Source organism: Adelges cooleyi, unplaced genomic scaffold, assembly GCF_023614345.1.
Source record: "Adelges cooleyi isolate 19-005CV unplaced genomic scaffold, UGA_ACOO_1.1 ACOO_flye_CR_arks_rails_tigmint_CR_PRNA_620, whole genome shotgun sequence".
NCBI lineage: Eukaryota > Metazoa > Arthropoda > Insecta > Hemiptera > Adelgidae > Adelges > Adelges cooleyi.
The window spans coordinates 2,896-24,018 of NW_026096319.1; the positions used below are offsets into that span (position 1 = coordinate 2,896).

A 21,123-nucleotide genomic window follows, 5' to 3' on the forward strand; every position below is an offset into this window, starting at 1 on the left:
TTGCTTTGAATTTATTCGCATAAAATTTCTTTTTAGCCAGTCTTAGAATCTGTGTATAGTTATTGTTATATTTTTTTATAGTGTATGGTTAGTTTGTTGTTGCTAGGATATTTTTTACATTTTAAAGCTAGGGATTGTTTGTGGCGTGTAGAGGTTAATAGACCAGCTGTCATCCATTCTTTTAATAGCAAATTTTTAGATGTTATTTTTTTATGAGTTGTCGATTTAAGAATAATGTCAGAGATAACCATCTGGAACTCTGTGTAACATTCATTCGCATTGTGTTTGTTATACACCGCAGTCCATTTCTCTTCCTCTAGTAATGCTTTAATATTATCAAGACGAGAAACATATTTACTTTTATTTGCTAAGTGATTGTTAGTAGATATAGAAACACAGATTGTAAATGGTCAGTAAAATTTGTCTGTAATATACCTGCGTTAGTTAGCGTAATTCGATTTCCATTATTGTGGATAAATATGTGATCAATACATGAGTGGTTTAGTAGTTTGGGTAATCTAGTATATGAGTTAACAAAAGACGCAAAGCAATTTTCAGATAATAAATTAAGATAATCATTATTTAATGGGTTAATCCCTACTATGTTTATGTTCATATCATTTATAAGAACGGTATAGTTATCTTTTTTTTTATTCTCTCGAATGACTTTGCTTAGAGTGTTAATGAAGGTATTCATATTAGTGGTGGGTGATCTATATATACATAATATATTAATTGGCATATCTAGATTATTAATGGCGAATTTAACAATATTGGTTTCATAAAATTCGTATTCGAAAAAATTTGTTATAAAATGATTTCTAACGAAAACAGACATACCATCATTTGGGTTTCTTTTGATTGTAGAGAAGTGTTGATTATAACAATCAATGACATAAGCACCCTGACTCTAGGGATCATGCCAAGTTTCGGTTAGTACAATAACACCGATTTTATTTTTATTTTGTTCACTCCCTAAAAATAATACTAGTTCATCTAAATTGGCGTTTACGTTCCTAATAGTACAACATAAAATACGAGTATTTACATATTTATTATTTATACTATTATTAACATCAATAAAATCTAAGAAAGAGTCAAAATAGTTAGTTTTGTAACTGAGGTATCCATTAATATTTAAGAAATTTTCCATTTTTAACTAATAGTATTAACAAAGAAATTCTGAATTAGGTTGTAAGCTTAGACTAAATTTGACAAAGAGAGCTCATAAAAAATTATACAAGCCTCGATATTCTCATTCTTTTTAAAAAAAATGTTGGAATCCTTAAACCAGGTGAATTTGTAACCTGCTTCGCGAGCAAAAACTCTAGTTTTAAAAAACAGATTTTTGTTAAATTGAGTAAGACCATCGTTAATGGAAATACTATCATTATTCCACTTAGAGTTAACCGTTTTACCGATTAATTTTGATTTTTTAACACCTTCCATCAAGTTTTTTTTGTCTTGGATTGAAGTCGACTCTGCCACTATTTTTCTGGACCTGTTAGAGATTTTTGAAAATGCACGATATGCTTTTGACACAGAGATCTAGACTACAACTGCGGCTGCAGTTGTCTCTACCGTTTTGACACAGTCCTCATTTTCGATCTCCGGAATGCCCACAATTTCGATAATGTTTTCAATTGACTTTTGCTCGATTACATTTAAACGTTTTTCCAGAGACGCAAATTCATTTTTTATTTTGCGATTTTCTTCTTTAAGAGTTGAATTTTCCTCTTTGATAAGATTAATAGTTGTAATTAAATAGTGCAATTGCTTGCCGAAACCATCAAATTTCTCACTAATAAAATTGACAGAGTAAACGAGGTTATTCAAAGTTTCGTTTTGTACATTTTGAGTACCCGAGTGGACGGTGGTTGAATTATTTTTGGGAGCCTGAGTCTTAGAGCTCGGCTCTTTTAATTTACATATATTGCAACACCAGGTCAGTTTGACAGTATTCGACATCTTTCTAAACGCTGTCTCCATCAGAGCGGCACATCCAAAATATAGAAAAGCATTGCATTTGTTGCAGTTAAGATTATCACCCTCAAAAATAGATAGAATGATAGAAATTGCATTTGAGTCCAAAGTTATTAACGCGGCTTCTAATGTTTTTTTTATTTGTTTAATTTAATTAAATCTAAACAATCTTGTTTTAAAATTAACTGTAATAAAGAATATTTTTTTTATTGACTGTACTATTATTATATATTTTTTTATAGATTTTGCTCTACTTCGAAATTGGAATATAAGTACGGAACAAATTGTAGATCTAGTCCTTGATTGTTCTAATGTATTCCAAAATGTAGAAGAAGGTAATTATAAATTTATTCGATAATTGTAAATATTTTTAAGGGTAGGATTAATTAACAAATGTATAATGGTTATCGATGTATTTCAATGGATTTCTCGAAATTTATTTCAATCTCTAACATTTAAAAATAAATAAGGAAATTTTTGTCCATAGTTTGTTATAATAACACTTTATAACTGTGCTGAAGAAGGTATGACTTATAACCAAAATTTTAGTGCGACATCTATTTCCGTTTCACGTTGTTGCTTCAATTATTGTCTAAAAAACAATAGAATTTTGTTTTTAATTTGATTACATTATGTTAATGTCATCAAATTAGTGACAATATTTATAGGTACTGCTTAATTCTTTACTATAATAAAATGTACTATAGACATTGGAACTGTTTTAATCGAAAATATAATAAAAACAATTTTTTTTTTAAACAGCTGTTGTCTATTGATTAATTTGCACAGAGCAACCTGGAAGTTTAATAGGACCAACGTTTAAGTATTCTCCTTTTTAAGATTTCAAATATTTTTGAGGAATTTTTATATATTATAGCCCCCACTACCCCCACCATCAGTATAGTTTTTTGACTTAGAGTCACAAGTTGTGCTCTTACATTAGTTCTTTGGTGCCTATGGCAGATATTAGAACAAATTAAAATAATTCTTAGAAGTGTAATTACATTAAGAGGAACAAATATATTTGTAATTTATACATTATTGTTTGTTATTGAAACTGTAATTTATAATTTTTTACAGAACAAACTGAGTACACATTGTCAGAACTTGGATCAGAGAGAAGACGAGAAATTAGAAATAATATACGTTATTTAATTAGAATCTTAAGTAAATAACTGTTAACAATAACATTTTAGTAAACAAATATAAACGGTTATACTTTTTTTAACTAATCATAAAACCATATACAAATGTTCAGTAGAGACATACCGAAACATACTGGATACATATTGGAATTATGTATTCATATTTATAACAGCAAGACAACAATTTATTATTTTTTTATAATAATACAAGTACAAGCATCCAATGGTGACATTATTATTAGACTTTACTTTGAAATTAGTCTTTTTACTTTAATTGCCAAGGTATAAACACTATTGCGCTCTACGGTTTCTAATAGAATTAACAAATAAATATTTGTATAGAGTGTAATTTATTAAACTATAAATTATATTATATTTAAAGTATATTTATTTATTAAACATTTTTTTTTAATATATAAATATTGTAATATTTTTATTTTTTAAGGTGGCCCGACAGAAACAGTTCGTAACTTTATGTGTCGTAGAATAGGATTAATCAGAAGTATACTACACCCAGACTTGTTTATAACAAATGCGGTGGTTGAGGAGAACGACACATGTGTTTTAACTACAACTACAGACCCCAACAGTGTTTGGAAATACAGATATGTTGACGGCGAAATTTGTCAAGTTGATATCAATGATGTTACCCAGCCAATAGAACCACTTGCTAATCAGATGGTGTGGTAATAGAGATCATAACGTTCGTAGTTATATCGTAAACAAAATTATACAGTACATTTGAATACTTTTTAGAACTACATAATACTTGAAATACCACATTTACATACAAAACTTTAAATAAATTAAATATTCTTTACAATTATCACGATTTTAAATACATTTGTTTTTTATGTATTGATGTTCATCGAAATGAAATCCGAGTACACTTTCGATTCGATTCGTTATTGAAAATGATTTTATTGGTTTCACTTAATTTTAAATTCTCATCATCAGCACTCCTTTCATCATTTACGAACTGTCATTTCTTTGATAATATTTATTGCTTAAAAAATGCTATACGTGGTGCAAACTCTATATTTTTATAAATATCAAAAAAACTGTAAAATAATTATTATTGAAAATTAAAATTAGTATGACTATTATTAAGAAATTATTTGTGAAAATAAATGCAAAATTTTAAGTAGTATATATATAAGCTAAATTATTTAATTGTTAAAATAACAAAAATATTTAAATTTTCTATAAATAAATGCTTTTACCTTCAGTGATTAATATTCTTATAGGTTCTTGTAACTTCAAGATTTTACAATTTAGAGTTACTGATTTGTGCAAAAATTAATACATTTTTAATAGTTTTACAACTAAAGCTTTTTATTTTAGCAATTTTATAATGTTTTATCGGTTTTCGAAATAGGTCTGAAAGATAACTAATCAAGCTGTGAAACTTTATAAACAAAATCTAGTCTTGTGCCATTTGGTTAATCACTATTTCTGATTTCTAGCAATAATATTTTCAAATGGTAACACTGTACATTACGTAGTTGTTCTACGTACTTTCATTTAACGCTTTAAAGAAATAATTCACCACAAAGTAAAAATTCAATATACTATATAAGAACCATAATTATTGAATACAATTACATTTATATAATTGTCCAGTTCTAGATATGGGCCATATCGTTTTCGGCAGAGTTGTACAAGTGTAAAAGAAAAAAAAATTGGACAAAAAAAAATTCATTATTCTTAATTTTAGTTCAAATAGATTGTTTTTATGTTTAATTCCAGAACTCAATTGAAAACATATTCGTTTTTTTTTAATAGGGGAAATTGAATATTGTTTGTAGCCAACTACTGGATTGTTTTGTGTAATTGAATAAAAAGTCAACAGGTATTTAAAAAACCTTTTTAATATACCTATGTTAGTTAAGATATATTATGGCTATCAGCTAGTTATGGACATAAATGATTATGTAATTAAAGGACTTGTTCAGGTTTTTTTCTAGTTTAAAATAATTTGTCAGTGGTTTTTCTTTTTGGATATAATGATATACACAAAGATGTTGGAATAATTATCATTGAAATATGATAAACTATACCTCCGATTATGTATATTAGTTTTAATGACTTTGGTTTTTAGCATCAATATGAAACGATAAAGTCGCCTATAATATAAAGAGATAGTTAAACTTTGACCATTTTCGTTTTTTTTCTATGCTCATAACACACTAAATTTTATCAACGAAAGCAGCTGCAGCGTATCATGACAAATCGTGATAAATGATATAAAAATAATTTTTCATAGTTTGTTATTATACTTATTAATTTTAGCTTCGATGCAAATTATGATAAGACTGTTTATTTTTGGATCCATATTATGTGTTGGTTTTTATGCCGTATACCGCCCCAAAATGTATTTTATATTACACAATTTTTTTAAAGGATCAGTAATGTTTTGCATATTGTTATACTGTTATTTATTTAAAGAGATTCACGCTTGATTGTTTAAACTATCTAATATTAGATTATCTGTTTCGTGCTAATTTTAATGTTTTAGTTTATCAACTTGCAGCTCTTTATACAATGTAATTAAGATTACATTGTATAAAATTAGTATGAAAAAAATATATTTTAATTTCTTACTAAACCCTATGAGATATTAAGTGGCTCATGATAAAAAAATCACCCTGTATTTTAATAATAATTATAAGTCATGAATGATAATACTTTATTTTATGACTAGATCAAATCTCGTGAACATTTAACTTTATGATACTGCTCCTATACTATTATTAAAAAAAAAACAATTTTTAAAATCTCCATAAAAGGTTATTGTTAAATAACAGGTAACAGCCGACCGCTAGTGGCTATAAACGTTAGCAATATCTAACTAATAAGTAAGATATGTTATAGTAATATACATATTATGTAGGTAACATTTATTGTTTTCTCCATCACCGTACCATTATACGATTTAATTTTAATTGAAATGTTAGCAACTCAATTTTTCTTTAGACAATAACAAGAAACTAATATACAGGGTGGGACAGTAAAACAGGCAATTTTCCAAAGTATTTAAATGGGAAAACCCGTTTCACTACCCTACCCTATACATTTTAAGGATCTATGAAAAGGTTTTTTTAGTTGCATTTTGTTTGGTACATTGTCAGTCTAGTAAAATAGAAGTACAATATAGCTTTGAAATAATATAATCAATGAAGTATAAATAGTTTGTGTGAGATTGCTCTAATGGAAGTATATAATACATAAATATTAATTTTATTGTGAATAAGTGATTATAATTTAAACTATGGAGTACAAACGATTGAAATATGAATCGTTGACAATTCCAACAAAATTTAACAAGACATTGTATATGTGTTATTGTTTTTTTTGTCCTGAGCCACTCAATATATCATAGGGTTTAATAAAAATTTAAATTTTGTTTTTTCATATTGTTTTTATACATTGTGATATCAATTTTTTACAACTTTTTTTGTTTATACCTCTCTCCCAACTTATTTTATTTTTGATAGAAACTTTTGAAACTTAAATGGTAACGTATATATTTGGTTCATTTTTTAAATTGAAAATAATGTACTAAAAATGTTGACTGGTCGATAACCAGTTTTGTACAACTTATTTTAAAGTTTTAAAATAAGAGTTTCAAAGTTAGATGGTAGAGGAAGTGCGGTTGGGAGATGCACGCAGATAAAAATACTTCTACACTCCACCTTTCCTCCTGCCCTAGTTTTGAAACTTCAACAACTCCAAAAATAGTTATCCAATAGTTATAGTAATAAGTAATTATAGTAAAAATATTTAATATATTATTTACAAGGAAGCATCAAAGCGTTTTTTTGAAAGTGATTTTATTCAATTTTAACACTTTTATTTATAATAATTCCTATAGACCTGCGACCCCTCCGTCCCCTCGTTGCTTTGATTCCATTATGCCTATACTCTACTGTACTAGTCCTCTTGTATAAAATCTCTTTCAAATTAACGCTTTGATGCTCATTTGTAAATACAAAACCTCAAATTAATACTTTCTAACTTTACTGGTTTATTATGATATTTATTCTCTGTATAATATATAAGTATCTATTGGATCACTAATTTTTATAATGGTACGTCTACAAATCAGTAATCAGTAAAATACTTCAAGATCTTTAATATACTAAATATTATGAAGAATCTAGTACAAAGACCATTATTACGTATTTTTGCATGTATCATTATAACTCATGTTTTATTTCATATCGACACGAATTTAAGGTAAATAAGACGCAAAAAAAATATTGCCAACTGTGTGTTTACACCGTTTATCGTTACCGTTTGTCTTTATCTTACTGTTTGTTATAATATACTAGCGCATTACATACACCGAAAATGCGGTGTATAAAATAAAACCTAACACATTATAAATTGGAAACCTAAATTTGGCCCTCAAATGTACTCAAATTTTCACAATTATTTTTGTTAAAACCGCCTCCCAATTTAGTTTTTTGATAGCAACTCTTAAAACTTAAACAATAACGTAATTATTTTATTAACTTTTTAAATTGAGAATATTGTGTTAAAAATTTTGACTGATCGATAAGCAGCTTCGGAAAATTATTTTTGAAGTTTTTGAAGTTTCAAGTTTATGGCAGGAGGAAAGGTGGAATATAGTATTATTTTTGTCTGCGCGCAATTTCCAACTGCACTTACTCTAACATCCTAACTTTAAAACTCTTATAACTTTATAAATAATTAGTCAACATTTTTAGTACATTATTCCCAATTTAAAAAGCTAATAAAATATATACTTTAACGTTTAAGTTTCAAAAGTTGCTATCGAAAAATCCAAGTTGGGAGGGGGATAAAAAAAAAAAATTGTGAAAAATTAAGATCACATTGTATAAAAACAATATCAAAAAAAAAAATTCACTTATAATTAAAACCCAGTGAGATATTGACTGGTTCATGATAAATGAATCACCTGTATGAAGTGGAATCACTTTTTGTAAATTTAAACTTTTAAAAATATTAAATAAATTTTGTAAGATATTCGATTGTATTAAATGTTGTTAGGGAGCCTAGCAATTATTTAAAATATTTGTGTGTAGTGAGTTGTTACGCAGTATTAGTGTATGTATACGTGTTCGTTTATTATTTGTAAGGGGCGTACATTTTTTTTTCTAAATAATTTTACTTAAGTCGTTACGTTTTAAAACGTTGTATATCATGGAATACTTGTCTACACAATACATGATAAACCTTGATGTTTGAAGTCGAGAAACACACCCTGTAAATGTTACACCCGTTATGTCATTAACAAATTCCTTACTGAAGTTTTTTTGATTTTTCAAAAGGTTTTAAATGAATATAAAAATTAAGTAGTAAAATGACCGGATATGGAAATATTTATGTGCCCTAAAATACAAATAAAATCAGTTTTTTTTAAACGAAAATTACAATTTTTGTATTACTATTTATTTATTTTACTTTTATTTTTAATTAAAATAAGTATTGATTATAAATTTTTTTTATATTTGGTACATACAATATCTATTCAAGTGTAGTTATCGATCAGTATTTTATTTTAACTTTATTATTATTTGTTGTTATACAATTTAAAAAAATTTCAATTGCAAACGTTAAATAGCTTGAGATATTATTAAAAGCGTAAGGGTTTGAATTTAATTCACGTATAAGGTTTCCATTTATATTATCTTTAAACCTGAGTTTTCCCTTAAAAATCTTTAGCTACTAATAAATTGTACAGAAATTTTGATCTGGACCACAAAGTATATCCGACAAAAAATCGTAATATATATATATATATATATATGCCATTTAATTGATATATTATTATCTACAAATACCCGTATAATAATGGGTTGATATTTACCCCTCGAGACATACTGTAACTACATTGCTATTTGCGTTTAATGACCTTTAGGTCCTTTACTTGTTTTTAACTACTGTATTTAAAACAGTCGTAGAATGAACATAAACTACTACTATTTGAGTAAAATTGTAGTTTTTGTCGATCATAGTGGAGTGATCATAGTGCCTCAAAACCCAAACTAGTAGATAACCAATTTACCAACTCTATCGATTCCCGATATCGGATTGCCCCAAAAGACATCTTCTCTCTGATAAACAACCGTATTCGCGGTTTCTAAGTAGATAGCCGATCGTCGGTGGCCGTTGCTAAGCAAACCAACAATCGACCAGGTTTTATTTTTTGTTGAATTTCGGTTTTTGAAGATTATTTTCTAAAAGCAACGAATAGCAATGAACTTGATTTTCACAAAATGCGTCTTCCTGTGAAAAATTCTTGACCGGCGAAGCTCCCTCCACCGTCATTGTTTCCAGACGTTAGCTGAACTCAAAAAATTGAAAATTACAATTGAGAACGCCATATATTCGCCAAAAAAACAAAAGTCCTAAGGAGCAAATATACTCACAACTAGTGTCGAATAGCTAAAAACGCCTACATAAATACCAATAGAATCTCTGCTTTGATGCTAAAAATAAACCGATAAGGACGTTCAATAGGGAATGGAAAATCTTTTTAATATTAATATATTCCCGAGAATGCGAGAGTCTTAAATAAGATGAATCACGCTGTATAGTACACAGTTATAAATATGAAACATAGTGTTTAATTTTTTTTGTTTAAATGTGACCACATAAAGTATAGCGGTAGTGTATGTAGGTGAAGTATTAGCACCTAATCTAACATTTATCTTTTAAATTTATGTTCATTAAAAGACGCAACCAGAAACGAACATTAACAGTACCAAATTTACGAAATTGATAGTTCATTTATACTTTTAACGATTAAGTTTCTATTTAAACCGAAAAAACTATTTATTTTTACATAGCTTTTGAAGAAGTACAATATATTATTGGGTAAGAAAATTTTTTTTTCAATTTTATTACAATATTACCAGAATTAAATTCTATTACATAAGTAGGGTAAAGAACCCATTGGTAAAGAATTAATGTAACTAATTATTACAACCGAAGGGTTTTATTTGTTTTTAAATTTAGTAGAATTCACAGTAAAAATTAAAACTTATTCCTAAAACAATTATTAATTTAAGGTAATATTTGTGTTTTACGTACTCCTCGAAAATGTTGTTAATAAATATGAAGATGTAAAACTTTTAAATTTCCTTTACGATAATTATTTCGATTCAAAAAGCATATTTTGGCTTCGTCCAAATTGAGTCTATTTCCAAAATCTTCACGAATTTTAATATTTAATTTTAAAAATGTTTAAAATTACTAAATAATTAAATAATATTGAATCATATTTTTGACTATGTCTAAATTACTAGTATTAAATATATTGTAAATAAGCATATTTTTACATTTAAAGTTTAGAATCGTTTTTATCGATACCGAAGAGTTTTGTTTGTTTTTAAATTAAATAATACCACATGAAGTATAGCTGTACTGTGCGTAGGTTAAGTATAAGCACCTAACCTAACGTTTTATATTTTACGTTTATATTTAATAAACACTCTCTAAAGACACTCTTGGATAGTGTAACACAAAACATTTAATGAATAAGGTTAATTAGGAAAAAGGGTGTTATGTTTAGGTTTATTTGGTTAAGTAGATGGAAGGTTTTGTGATGTGATGTTTTTTGGTGGTTACGTTAAGGTGTTCAAAATACATTTAATAATTAAAAACCATTTTATTTGTGTTATAAATTTGTTTACACATGTTAACACAAGGAGTTCAAGTTTAAAAAAAGAATAAAAATAATCGTTGACAAAAATATTGGTTTTATCAGTTATGCAACTGATAAAGACCAAGTAAATTTGACAACTGAGTGGATATCAGAAATAGTCGTCGAATCGAACACAATCCGACTGATCAAAAGGCCTTGTAGGGACAGTTTTCTGACTGAATATTAAAAAAATACTTGACGGACTATGAAGTCAAGTAGCTGTTGTGGTCGGATGACAGTCTTTTTATAAGTGTCTCTCGGAAATCGTTCTGTTCACTTGTTGGTGTAAGAAGGGGGGAAAGATCAGTCATAGTGAATGGGATTTTGTGGCTTACTCAATGCATATGCGTTTAGTTTTCTTTAAAATATTTGTGATATTACAAATTATATATGAATACAAACGTATTGTTCTATGCATACAGTTTTGTAAAACACTTATGATAAACAAATTCGATATTTATAATATATTAAAATACTACTAAAAAAAAAAAAAATAATAATAATAATATAAATTAAAACTTATAATTGTAAGACTAATGCCTTCTGTGTTCTATATCAGAGTTATTATTTAATTGGCCACTGTGTCTAATATGCTTCTAATTTATTGCAGTTAAATATGAAATTTGACTATTTTTTAATAGCATTTATCTTTGTAATCGGTTTAGAAGATGTTGGTAATAATTTCATCTTATACGTACCTAATACATATTTGAGATAGTGAAAATAAATAATCCTTATCGTTTTTTTATAGAACTGTACAAGTTTCAGGTTTACATAACAAGTGATTACATTTTTTTTACATACAAAATACTGTTACAAGTTTCAATATTATACATATATTTTAAAATAATTTATTACAGACTTATACATCAAACAGGCTAAGGAGCAAGGTATTATGTATACTGATATTTAATTGCTTCGTTTTTTTATCTTGATTATCAAATAATTTTTAAATTTAAAACTGGAATTAATCTGCTCAGCTAAGAATGCATGAAATATGTGTAGATAGTATCAATATTCCAAATATTATGTAAAAAATTAACAAAACAGATTTCATAACTTACATACCGTGACCGTGACTATTTACCTCAATAGGGAGAGTAGCGTTCAGTTAAATGGTCTATCCTGAAACATAATGTACTCTTATACTAAGGGTTTATCTACATAAGAAAATATTATTTAATATTTTACAATAGCTAATACCATTATTCATTGATTCTAGGTATATTTTATGCCGTAGTTCAACGTTATATTCAAAGTCTAAACACATCGATGGGTAGTTATAACAAAATAATATAGCAAAAAATTAAAATAAGTTATAGTAATATTTAAAAGTGATCTAATTGTAAAAGTAAATTACAGCAACAGATTATTTTTTTGGTAATTTTTCTGTGTTTAAAATCATACATTTTATTTCATGCTTTTCTTTAACTCACTAACACGTACGTACGTAGGTGCGTTTGTAACCTTTAATAGGACTAAAAAGTAAAAAAATAAATTTAAAAAAACTTTTTTAAAAACATGCTTTTCTAAAAAAAAAAAAAAATAGTAAAAGTGAACTAAAAAGAAAAAATAATTTTATTACAAAAACAATTTACCAATTAACTGTAGCATATTTTATTTTTAAATGTCAGTTACTTTAAAAACAACCGAAAATTAACTACAGTTTAAAATAATTTTAAACATATTTAATTTTTGACTAAAAAGAAAAGCGTGGGCCTTATTCAACAAAGTCCCTAATCAATTTATCAAATAATGTTTTATATTGTTAGTTCTTTTGTAATTTAAATTTAGTTTAATATTTGTGTGTGACACATACATTTCATAATACTTAACTCATTAAATTTGGACTTTGTTGAATAGGGCCCACGCTTTTCTTTTTAGTCAAAAATTAAAGATGTTAACCCTTATTTAAAATTTTAATTAATTTTCGGTTGTTTTCAAAGTAATTGTCATTTTAAATAAAATAATAGGTAAAATGTTCTTGTAATAAAATTATTTTTATTTAATTTTTTGTTCACTTTTTACTATTTTTTTTTTTAGAAAAGCATGTTTTTAAAAATAGAATTGGAATCTTTCAATGTAATTTTTAATACACATGTATAATCTTACCCTGTCTACTAATTTTCTAATAGAATAGAAAACTACATTCGATATAGTTTTTAATAGACCAATTATTTTATTTTCAGAAGAACTGTCCCTTATATTTGCTGTACCAGGTAAAATTATTTCCTACCTTATAGAGACGAATTTCACAATTATTTCTCATTCATTACATATAAAATGTTTTCTTTTTAATTTCAGATAAAGCAAACTACCGTCGTCACCCACAGTGTAATTTCCTTTAAATACTTCATTATATAATACTTTACACAGACCCATGTTTGAATCATATAATATTATTATATTATCTGTCAAAATGAGTCCAAATCAATATCTTTGAATATATTATACATCTGTACTTTATTCATATTTTATTTATAAATAAGTTATAATATATACATACATAATAAATATTCATATACTTGCATAATATTTGGATATTTATTTTAAGTATGCGTGGACAGAGAGATTCGAGTTGGAAACTTAATATACGCAGTATTAGTGGTAAGTATAAAATTAACATTTATATACGAATAAAAGAATATTTTATATTTTTTCGATATTAATAATTACTTAGCTACCAAAAAAAAAGTATAATTAAAATTGCATTTAAGTCCAAAGTTATTAACGCGGCTTCTAATGTTTTTTTAAGTTGTACAATACTTGCCTACATTTCTTAAATAAATCTAAACAATCTCATTTTTAAATTAACTATTATAAAGATATTTTTTTTATTGACTGTATTATTATTATATATTTTCTTATAGACTTTAACCTACTTCGAAATACGAATCTAAGTATAGAACAAATTCTAGAACTAGTTCATGATGTATCTAATGTATTCCCTAATGCAGATGAAGGTAATTATAAATTTATTCGATAATTGTAAATTGTTTTAAGGGTAGGATTAGTTAACGAATGTGTATAGGTTATCGATGTATTTCAATTGATTTCTCGAAATTTGTTTCAATCTCTATCATTTAAGAATAAATAGGGACACTTTTGTCCATAGTTTTTTATGTGAACACATTATAACTTTGCTGAAGAAGGTATGACTTATAGTCGAAATTTTAGTGCGACATCTATTTCCGTTTCACGTTGCTGTTTCAATTATTGTCTAAAAAACAATAGATTTTTATTTGTACTTTGATTACATTATGTTAATTTTATCAAATTTGCGACAATATTTATAGGTACTGCTCAATTCCTTACTATAACAAAATGTACTATAGACATTGGAACTGTTTTAATCGAAAATATAATAAAAACAATTTTTTTTTTTAAATAGCTTTTGTCTACTGATTTATTCATGAAAATCAACTTGGAAATTTAATAAGCCCAACGTTTAAGAACTCTGCTTTTTTAAGTTTTCAAATATTTTTTAGGAATTTTTGTATATTATAGCCCCCACTGGCCCCACCATCACTATAGTTTTTTGACTAAGTGTCCCAAGTTATGCTTTTACATTAGTTCTTTGGATCTCAAGTATATAAAGATTACTTTCTTCTAGTTGCAGGGCTAATGGCAGATAATAGAACAAATTTAAATAATTCTTAGAAGTGTAATTACATTAAGAGGACCAAATTTGTTTGTAATTTAGTGTTTGTTATTGAAACTGTAATTTCTAATTTTTTACAGAACAAACTGAATATTCATTGTCAGAACTTGGATTTGCCAGAAGACAAGAAACTAGAAATACTATACGTTCTTCAATTATAACTTTTAGTAAGTAATTGATTAAAAAAACATTTTAGTAATCATATATGTTCAGTTACTTTTTATAACTAATCTTAAAGCCATATAAAAATGTCAGTAGAATCATACTGGAAGATACTGGATACATATTGGAATTATGTGTTATTATTTATAACAGCAAGACAATAATTTAGTATTTTTTTATAATAATACAAGTACCAGCATCCAATGGTGACATTATTTTTAGACTTTACTTTGAAATTAGTCTTTTAACTTTAATTGCCAAGGTATAAACACTATTGCGCTCTACGGTTTCTAATAGAATTAACAAATAAATATTTGTATAGAGTGTAATTTATTAAACTATAAATTATATTATATTTATTAAACATTTTTTTTTAATATATAAATATTGTAATATTTTTATTTTTTAAGGTGGCCCGACAGAAACAGTTAGTATTTTTATGTGTCGTAGAATAGGACTGATCAGAAGTATACTACACCCGGATTCATTTATAACAAATGCGGTGATGGAGGAGAACGACACATGTGTTCTAACTACAACTACAGACCCCGACAGTGTTTGGAAATACAGATATGTTGGCGGCGAAATTTGTCAAGTTGATATCAATGATGTCACCCGGTCAATAGAACCACTTGCTAATCAGATGGTGTGGTAATATAGATCACAAAGATCCTAGTTATATCGTACACAAAATTATATACTACATTTTAATACTTTTTAGAACTACATAATACTTGAAATACCACATTTACATACAAAACTTTAAATAAATTAAATATTCTTTACAATAAACAGTTTTATCACGGTTTTAAATACACTTGTTGTTTATGTATTGATTTCTATCGATATGAATTCCAAGTGCACTTTCGATTTGATAAGTTTTTGAAAATGATTTTCTTAATTTGACTTAATTTTAAATTCTGATCATCAGCAATCCTTTCCATCATTCACGAATTGTCATTTCTTTGACATTATTTATTCCTTGCAAACATTTTTCCGAATAAATTACAAACAAAATTATTTTATCGTCATCACGTAGCTTTACGGGTCTCGAATGTCCAACGCTACCTGTATAATTAAATATAAGATTCATTACAGACAATAAATGAAACGTCAATAGAAATAATTGTCACACAAAATTGTCCAGTTAGAGATAGGTCGTATAGTTTTAGGCAGAGATCTAAAAAAATATTCATTATTCTTAATTTTAGTTCAAATAGATTGTTTTTATGTTTAATTCCAGAAATCATTCGAAAAAATATTCGTTTTTTGTATAATGGGAAATTAAACTCTGTTCGTAGCCAACTACTGGGTTGCTTTGTGTAATTAAAAAAAAGTCAACAGGTACTTAAAAAACATTTTTAATATACCTATGTTAGTTAAGATATATTATGGCTATTAACTAGTTATGGAAATAAATGATTAAGTAATTAAAGGACTTGTTCAAGTTTTTTTCTTGTTAAATATTTGGTTATTGGTTTCTTTTTTGGATATAATGGTATGATTCATTAATACATTTTTTGTTATGCAATTTACGTGCTTGGTTTAAAAGGTGTAGGCGTTTTACACAAAGGTGTTTTTTATTGGAATAATTATTATAGAAATATTATTACCTCCGAACTAACTAAGTAACTATACCTCCGAATACGTATATTAGTTTTAATGACCTTGGTTTTTAGCATCAATATGAAACGATAATGTGGTGTATTATAAACAATGTTGTTGGATTTCAGTTATTCAGTAAAAATCATTATTTAATTAAAAAAACTACGCTTGTGTTCTAGTTAGTTATATTAGTTTTATTTAGAGTATGATGTACATAATAACATCCGCCGTATTCCAATAAGTATAGATTTGTTTTGAGTTTTTGAGACGCTTGTAAGTCGATTAACGTTAAATCATAATGTTATAATAATTTAATCAATAATCAGCAAAGTAATCATATGATATGATTATAATAATTATAGTTACTATAATATTATTATATTAACTCAATTGTAGCCATGGTTGGTGTTCACATTTTAACATGTATATGTTTCATCGCTGGGCGTCAGGTACTAAAATGTTTCGTCCGAAACCTAACGCTGGATGTCACACTCGGCTGCGGAGGAAGGAGGGGGGATGAGAGATAAGATATAAGATATTAGAGATAAGAGATTAAAAATCCTAGTTAGAAATAAAATAGAGATAATGTAAAGCTGTTGTAAAGGGATGAGAGGGGATGGGGATGGGCTTGAGGTCGGCAGCTTGCGTACGAGTCCGCAACCACTTGAGACATGTGTGAAATATATCTATAAAGATGTAAGGATTTATAAGGATATATAAAGATAGTCGACCAAACTAATTTTAATTTCATTTGTTTGCCGTATATGTCTGCTACGGTGTTTCTCGTTCCGACCATTTAACTTAAATGAATGGTTAAATTGATTCAAAATAACTAACCAAGTGAATGTTGTCAATAAATCAGCTAAGGCCAATTATTAAAAAACTACTAAAAAAAACTTTTGGCGAAAAGAAAATATTTTTAAATCAGAATATTAGAAACGTAGGTATACTAAAATTGACATTTACTCGGCCATAAGATATGTGCCTATGTATTCGCTTGTAGAGTGGAAACTTTTAGGTTAACTCATAAAATTACTGGTTATGACATAGGTTAGCGAAGCTAAAGCAGGGCAAATGACTCAATAAAAAAAAAACAGTTCAACGTTTAAGAATAAAATGGAATAAAGGCACCCGTGAACCTACTGACACTGAATGATTTGTTAATTCCAGCAGAGTACTGCTGGACATCTTAAGATGGCAAAGGTTTTTTAATTCATGATTGTTTTGATATAGATCGCCATAAACCAAGAATTATAATATATTCAACTGAAGATAACTTAAATTTAATGGCTAATTGTGACCATTGATATGTCAATGGAACTTTTTCAAGCTGTTCAAAATTATTTTAACAACTCTAAACTATTCGTGACAAACAATACAGCAATGTTTTACTTTCTATAAACCCTCGTCTCCCAAACAAATGTGTCGTAGATCCATTTATTACATCACGAATATCCGGTTAAAAAAACTAGTTTGGGGCTCATAAAAAAAATGTTTCAGCCATTAGCTAGACGCTGGAGTGTTTTCCTACATTTTGATTTTGAACTCTATTATATACATATGAATATAAAATCGTCTAGGAGAATGATCTATTTGATTTTTAATCAAAAAGCATGCCATATTTTAATTGCATGTATCTTATCAAAAATGGTATCGGCGCAATATGAATATTCTACACCATAGTGAACAATTTTGTAGATTGTAGCCTGTTATATATAATGTTGTCATATGAAAAATGTATTATCCTTGTGTGTGTTACACGAAGTCAGAAATAAGGATATAAGGATGGTCAAATTAATTTGTTAGGTAGGCCCTTACTTACTGGCGAACTACGGAAATTGATATATGAGAAATATTAAATAATAATAATCGTTGCCAGTAAATTGATTAAAGCCAGACATTTTAAAACTACTAATAAAAACGTTTGGCCAGAATACATAATTAAGACTATACTATCATCATATATCGCAAGGAGATTATAGAACGGAAATAATCATATAATTATCAGGACTTATCCATGTATTGATGTATCTGCGTGAAGGGTAGATATTCTTTAAGTTTTTTTTTTTGTATATAAAACAGTCTTAGAATGAACATAAACTACTACTATTTGAGAAATATTGTAGTTTTCGTCGATAAATCGGGCTTAGAGTAATCCTAGGGACCCAAAACGTTTTATATTTTACGGACGCACGCAAATTTTCAAAAAATACTTTCAAAAGCAAACACTGACAATACAAATAGAAAATCGATGGCTCATTTTTTACGTTGGACGCTTAAGTTCCTATTAAAACCGATAAAACCATTTAGTTTTACACAGATTTTTAAGAAGAACACTCGTATAATATATTACCAAGTAAGCATATTTTTACACTTTCAATACAATGTCGCTAAAGTTAAATTCTTTCATACTTTATTGTTTGACGAACTAACCAATCCGTTAGTAAGTTATCATTACAACTTATCCTAAACACCACTTTTATATTTTATCCCACCAACTTTCTTTGGTTTAGCTTTATGTTTCTATTACCGATGGTGCTAAACTCTTACCGAGTAAAAAAATTAATTAAAAACTTGAAACGAGTTTTAATTATTTAAAAAAAAAATTACGAATAAAAATGTTTTCATTATTCACTTTTCTTCAACAAAATAAAAAAATAACCATACATTCAGAGAAATAAATACATCATAACAATTCGTTTAAAATAATATAATTATTTTTTCATACTGGAGAATCACATCAAGAAACAACAATAATAATGAATTATATATTGTACTAAATCCGCCCACACATGTAATAATTTTGTCCATAACACCCAATTATTTATCAATACTGTCGTGGTCTTCGAACAGCCACATTGCCGCAGTAGAAATTCTAAAACACTACAGCCAGACGCAGTGTTAAAAATAAATGTTTTTTTAAAGTTATCGTTGTGGTATGGTTTTCAGCCAGCCACAGCCGTAGCGAAATTTGTAACTCTGTCGTGACCTATGAACATGTCACATCGCCGCAGAGATGAACCGACAATTTTTCAAATATTGTAGTGGTCAGGCCTTACCACAACAATACAATTTCTATGTCCTTTAATCGTCGCAGCCCTTGAAACAGCTGCATTGCCGCGATTCGTTTGTCAAATAAGTACCCAAAAGTCATCAAAATCGATTTCTCATTGCAAAATCTCTCATTATATAGGCAGTACTTACAATTCATTACAAAAAAAAAAAACAGTTTTGGCGTTGCCATTGTGAAGCTCCACTAAGAATTCTTCGAGAAACATTAACACTGATACTGTTTTTAGACAATATTTTTCTTTCATCACGAATAAAAACACTTTTGGCTCAGCCATTGCGAAGCTCCACAAAACATTACTTATTAAAAATTACAACTTATAAAAAATTATTATTTCAAGGTTATATTAATTGTCTTTTACGTATCTCCTCAAAAATGATCTCGATAAATAATTAGACAAATTTTTTTAAAAATCCCTTTGCCTTACAAACCTCTTAAAATATCCAAATTTTTCACAAACTTAAATACTTAATAGCTATATAAGTTCAGAAAATATTTTAGCGATGCCCGAATCAAATCTATGTCCAAACTTTTTAATTTATTTATAATTAATTTAAGTAGCCGTTACGAAGAACCTGAATATCTAAACAGAATTGAAATGAGACCATTCTATGTAGTCGATATTTTTTGATAAACCAAATAAACCAAAATGGTATTTACTCATATAAATCATACTTTGAAGCTTATACAAATTATTTGGTAATGTAATAGGGACAGTCAAAATTAATTAAAACCTCTTTTTTCAAAAATATTGCCTATATAAAACCTAACCGCATGCAACCTAATCCCCTTAAAGCACAGAGTTACAGGGTATTTGAACGGTGTCTACCTTCCTGTTTATCCTTTTTTCCAAAAAAACGCTATTTAAGCTACTAAACTATAAAAATGTTAAATAGTTTTACAATATAAAGCTAAGTAAAATTTGTTTGTTAAATATGTAAAAATATAACAAAATACCAAAAAGATAAAATTATTTTAGATTTCGGATTTGTTGAAATCCGAAAGCATTATATAGGCAAAGTTAAAAGTTTTTTTTAAACATTTTTATCAACACATTTTACTCAGGTACACATCTTTATATTGTAATAGTATTTAATATTTAAGTTTAATATCAATAAGTTTTTCAAGAGGCTTAAATAGCGTTTTTTTTAATTTTTGGATTCCCATTACTAATATATATTTGTACAGAGTGGCCCACAATGATTTGACAAACGAAATAACTTTTGTTCTAGTGAATATTTTTGATATATTTTTTTTTAATGATTTATACTCATTTGCGCTAAAAAAAAAATTTATAGTTTATTCTTGTTTGCGCTATAAGCACCGCGGTTTTTATTTCACTTACCTAATTTACTTTTTTAATTATTTTTTTATTACATTTATTTTTTTTTTTTTCAAGATTTTTTACCGAGTCAAGTTTTCTTGAAAAAAATTTAAAAATGCAATAAAAAAATTAAAAAAAAGTAAAACAGGTAAGTGCAATAAAAACCACGGTGCTTATGGCGCAAACGAGGATAAACTATAAATTATTTTGAAAAACAAAATCTCAAAAATATTCACTAGAACAAAGTTATTACATTTGTCAAATCATTGTGGGCTACCCTGTAAATATTTTGAATATAAAATGTTTTACACAGAATAAAGAAATCGATACAATGTTGAAATTACTGTGTACAGTAGCATTACTTTTCGTAGCGGTGAAAGCCAACGATGAAAAGACTATTCCGTATGCGTTTTTCGGATCTAGAACTACTTACAAGACAGTTTCATCATTGCATATTGATGTACCAGCTGGTAAGAC

The 21,123-nt window shown here is 27.2% G+C and overlaps 1 protein-coding gene across 14 annotated transcripts in view; it reads left to right on the top strand.

Moving 5' to 3' along the window:
- The first annotated feature begins 3,607 nt into the window (after window positions 1-3,607).
- LOC126844093 (multiple inositol polyphosphate phosphatase 1-like) overlaps window positions 3,608-21,123 on the top strand; it is a 54,336-nt gene continuing 36,820 nt past the window's right edge. For 5 of the 14 annotated variants that reach the window (XM_050581948.1, XM_050581952.1, XM_050581949.1 and 2 more), the window contains exons 1-3: window positions 9,857-9,995; window positions 18,335-18,608; window positions 20,960-21,116. In XM_050581948.1, the coding sequence (XP_050437905.1) occupies window positions 18,504-18,608; window positions 20,960-21,116 (262 nt within the window). In that variant the 5' untranslated portion in view covers window positions 9,857-9,995; window positions 18,335-18,503. Of the gene's footprint in view, window positions 3,832-4,947; window positions 4,981-9,856; window positions 9,996-18,334; window positions 18,609-20,959; window positions 21,117-21,123 lie in introns of those variants that run through there. The other 9 variants (XM_050581959.1, XM_050581965.1, XM_050581957.1 and 6 more) reach the window with 8 other exon arrangements.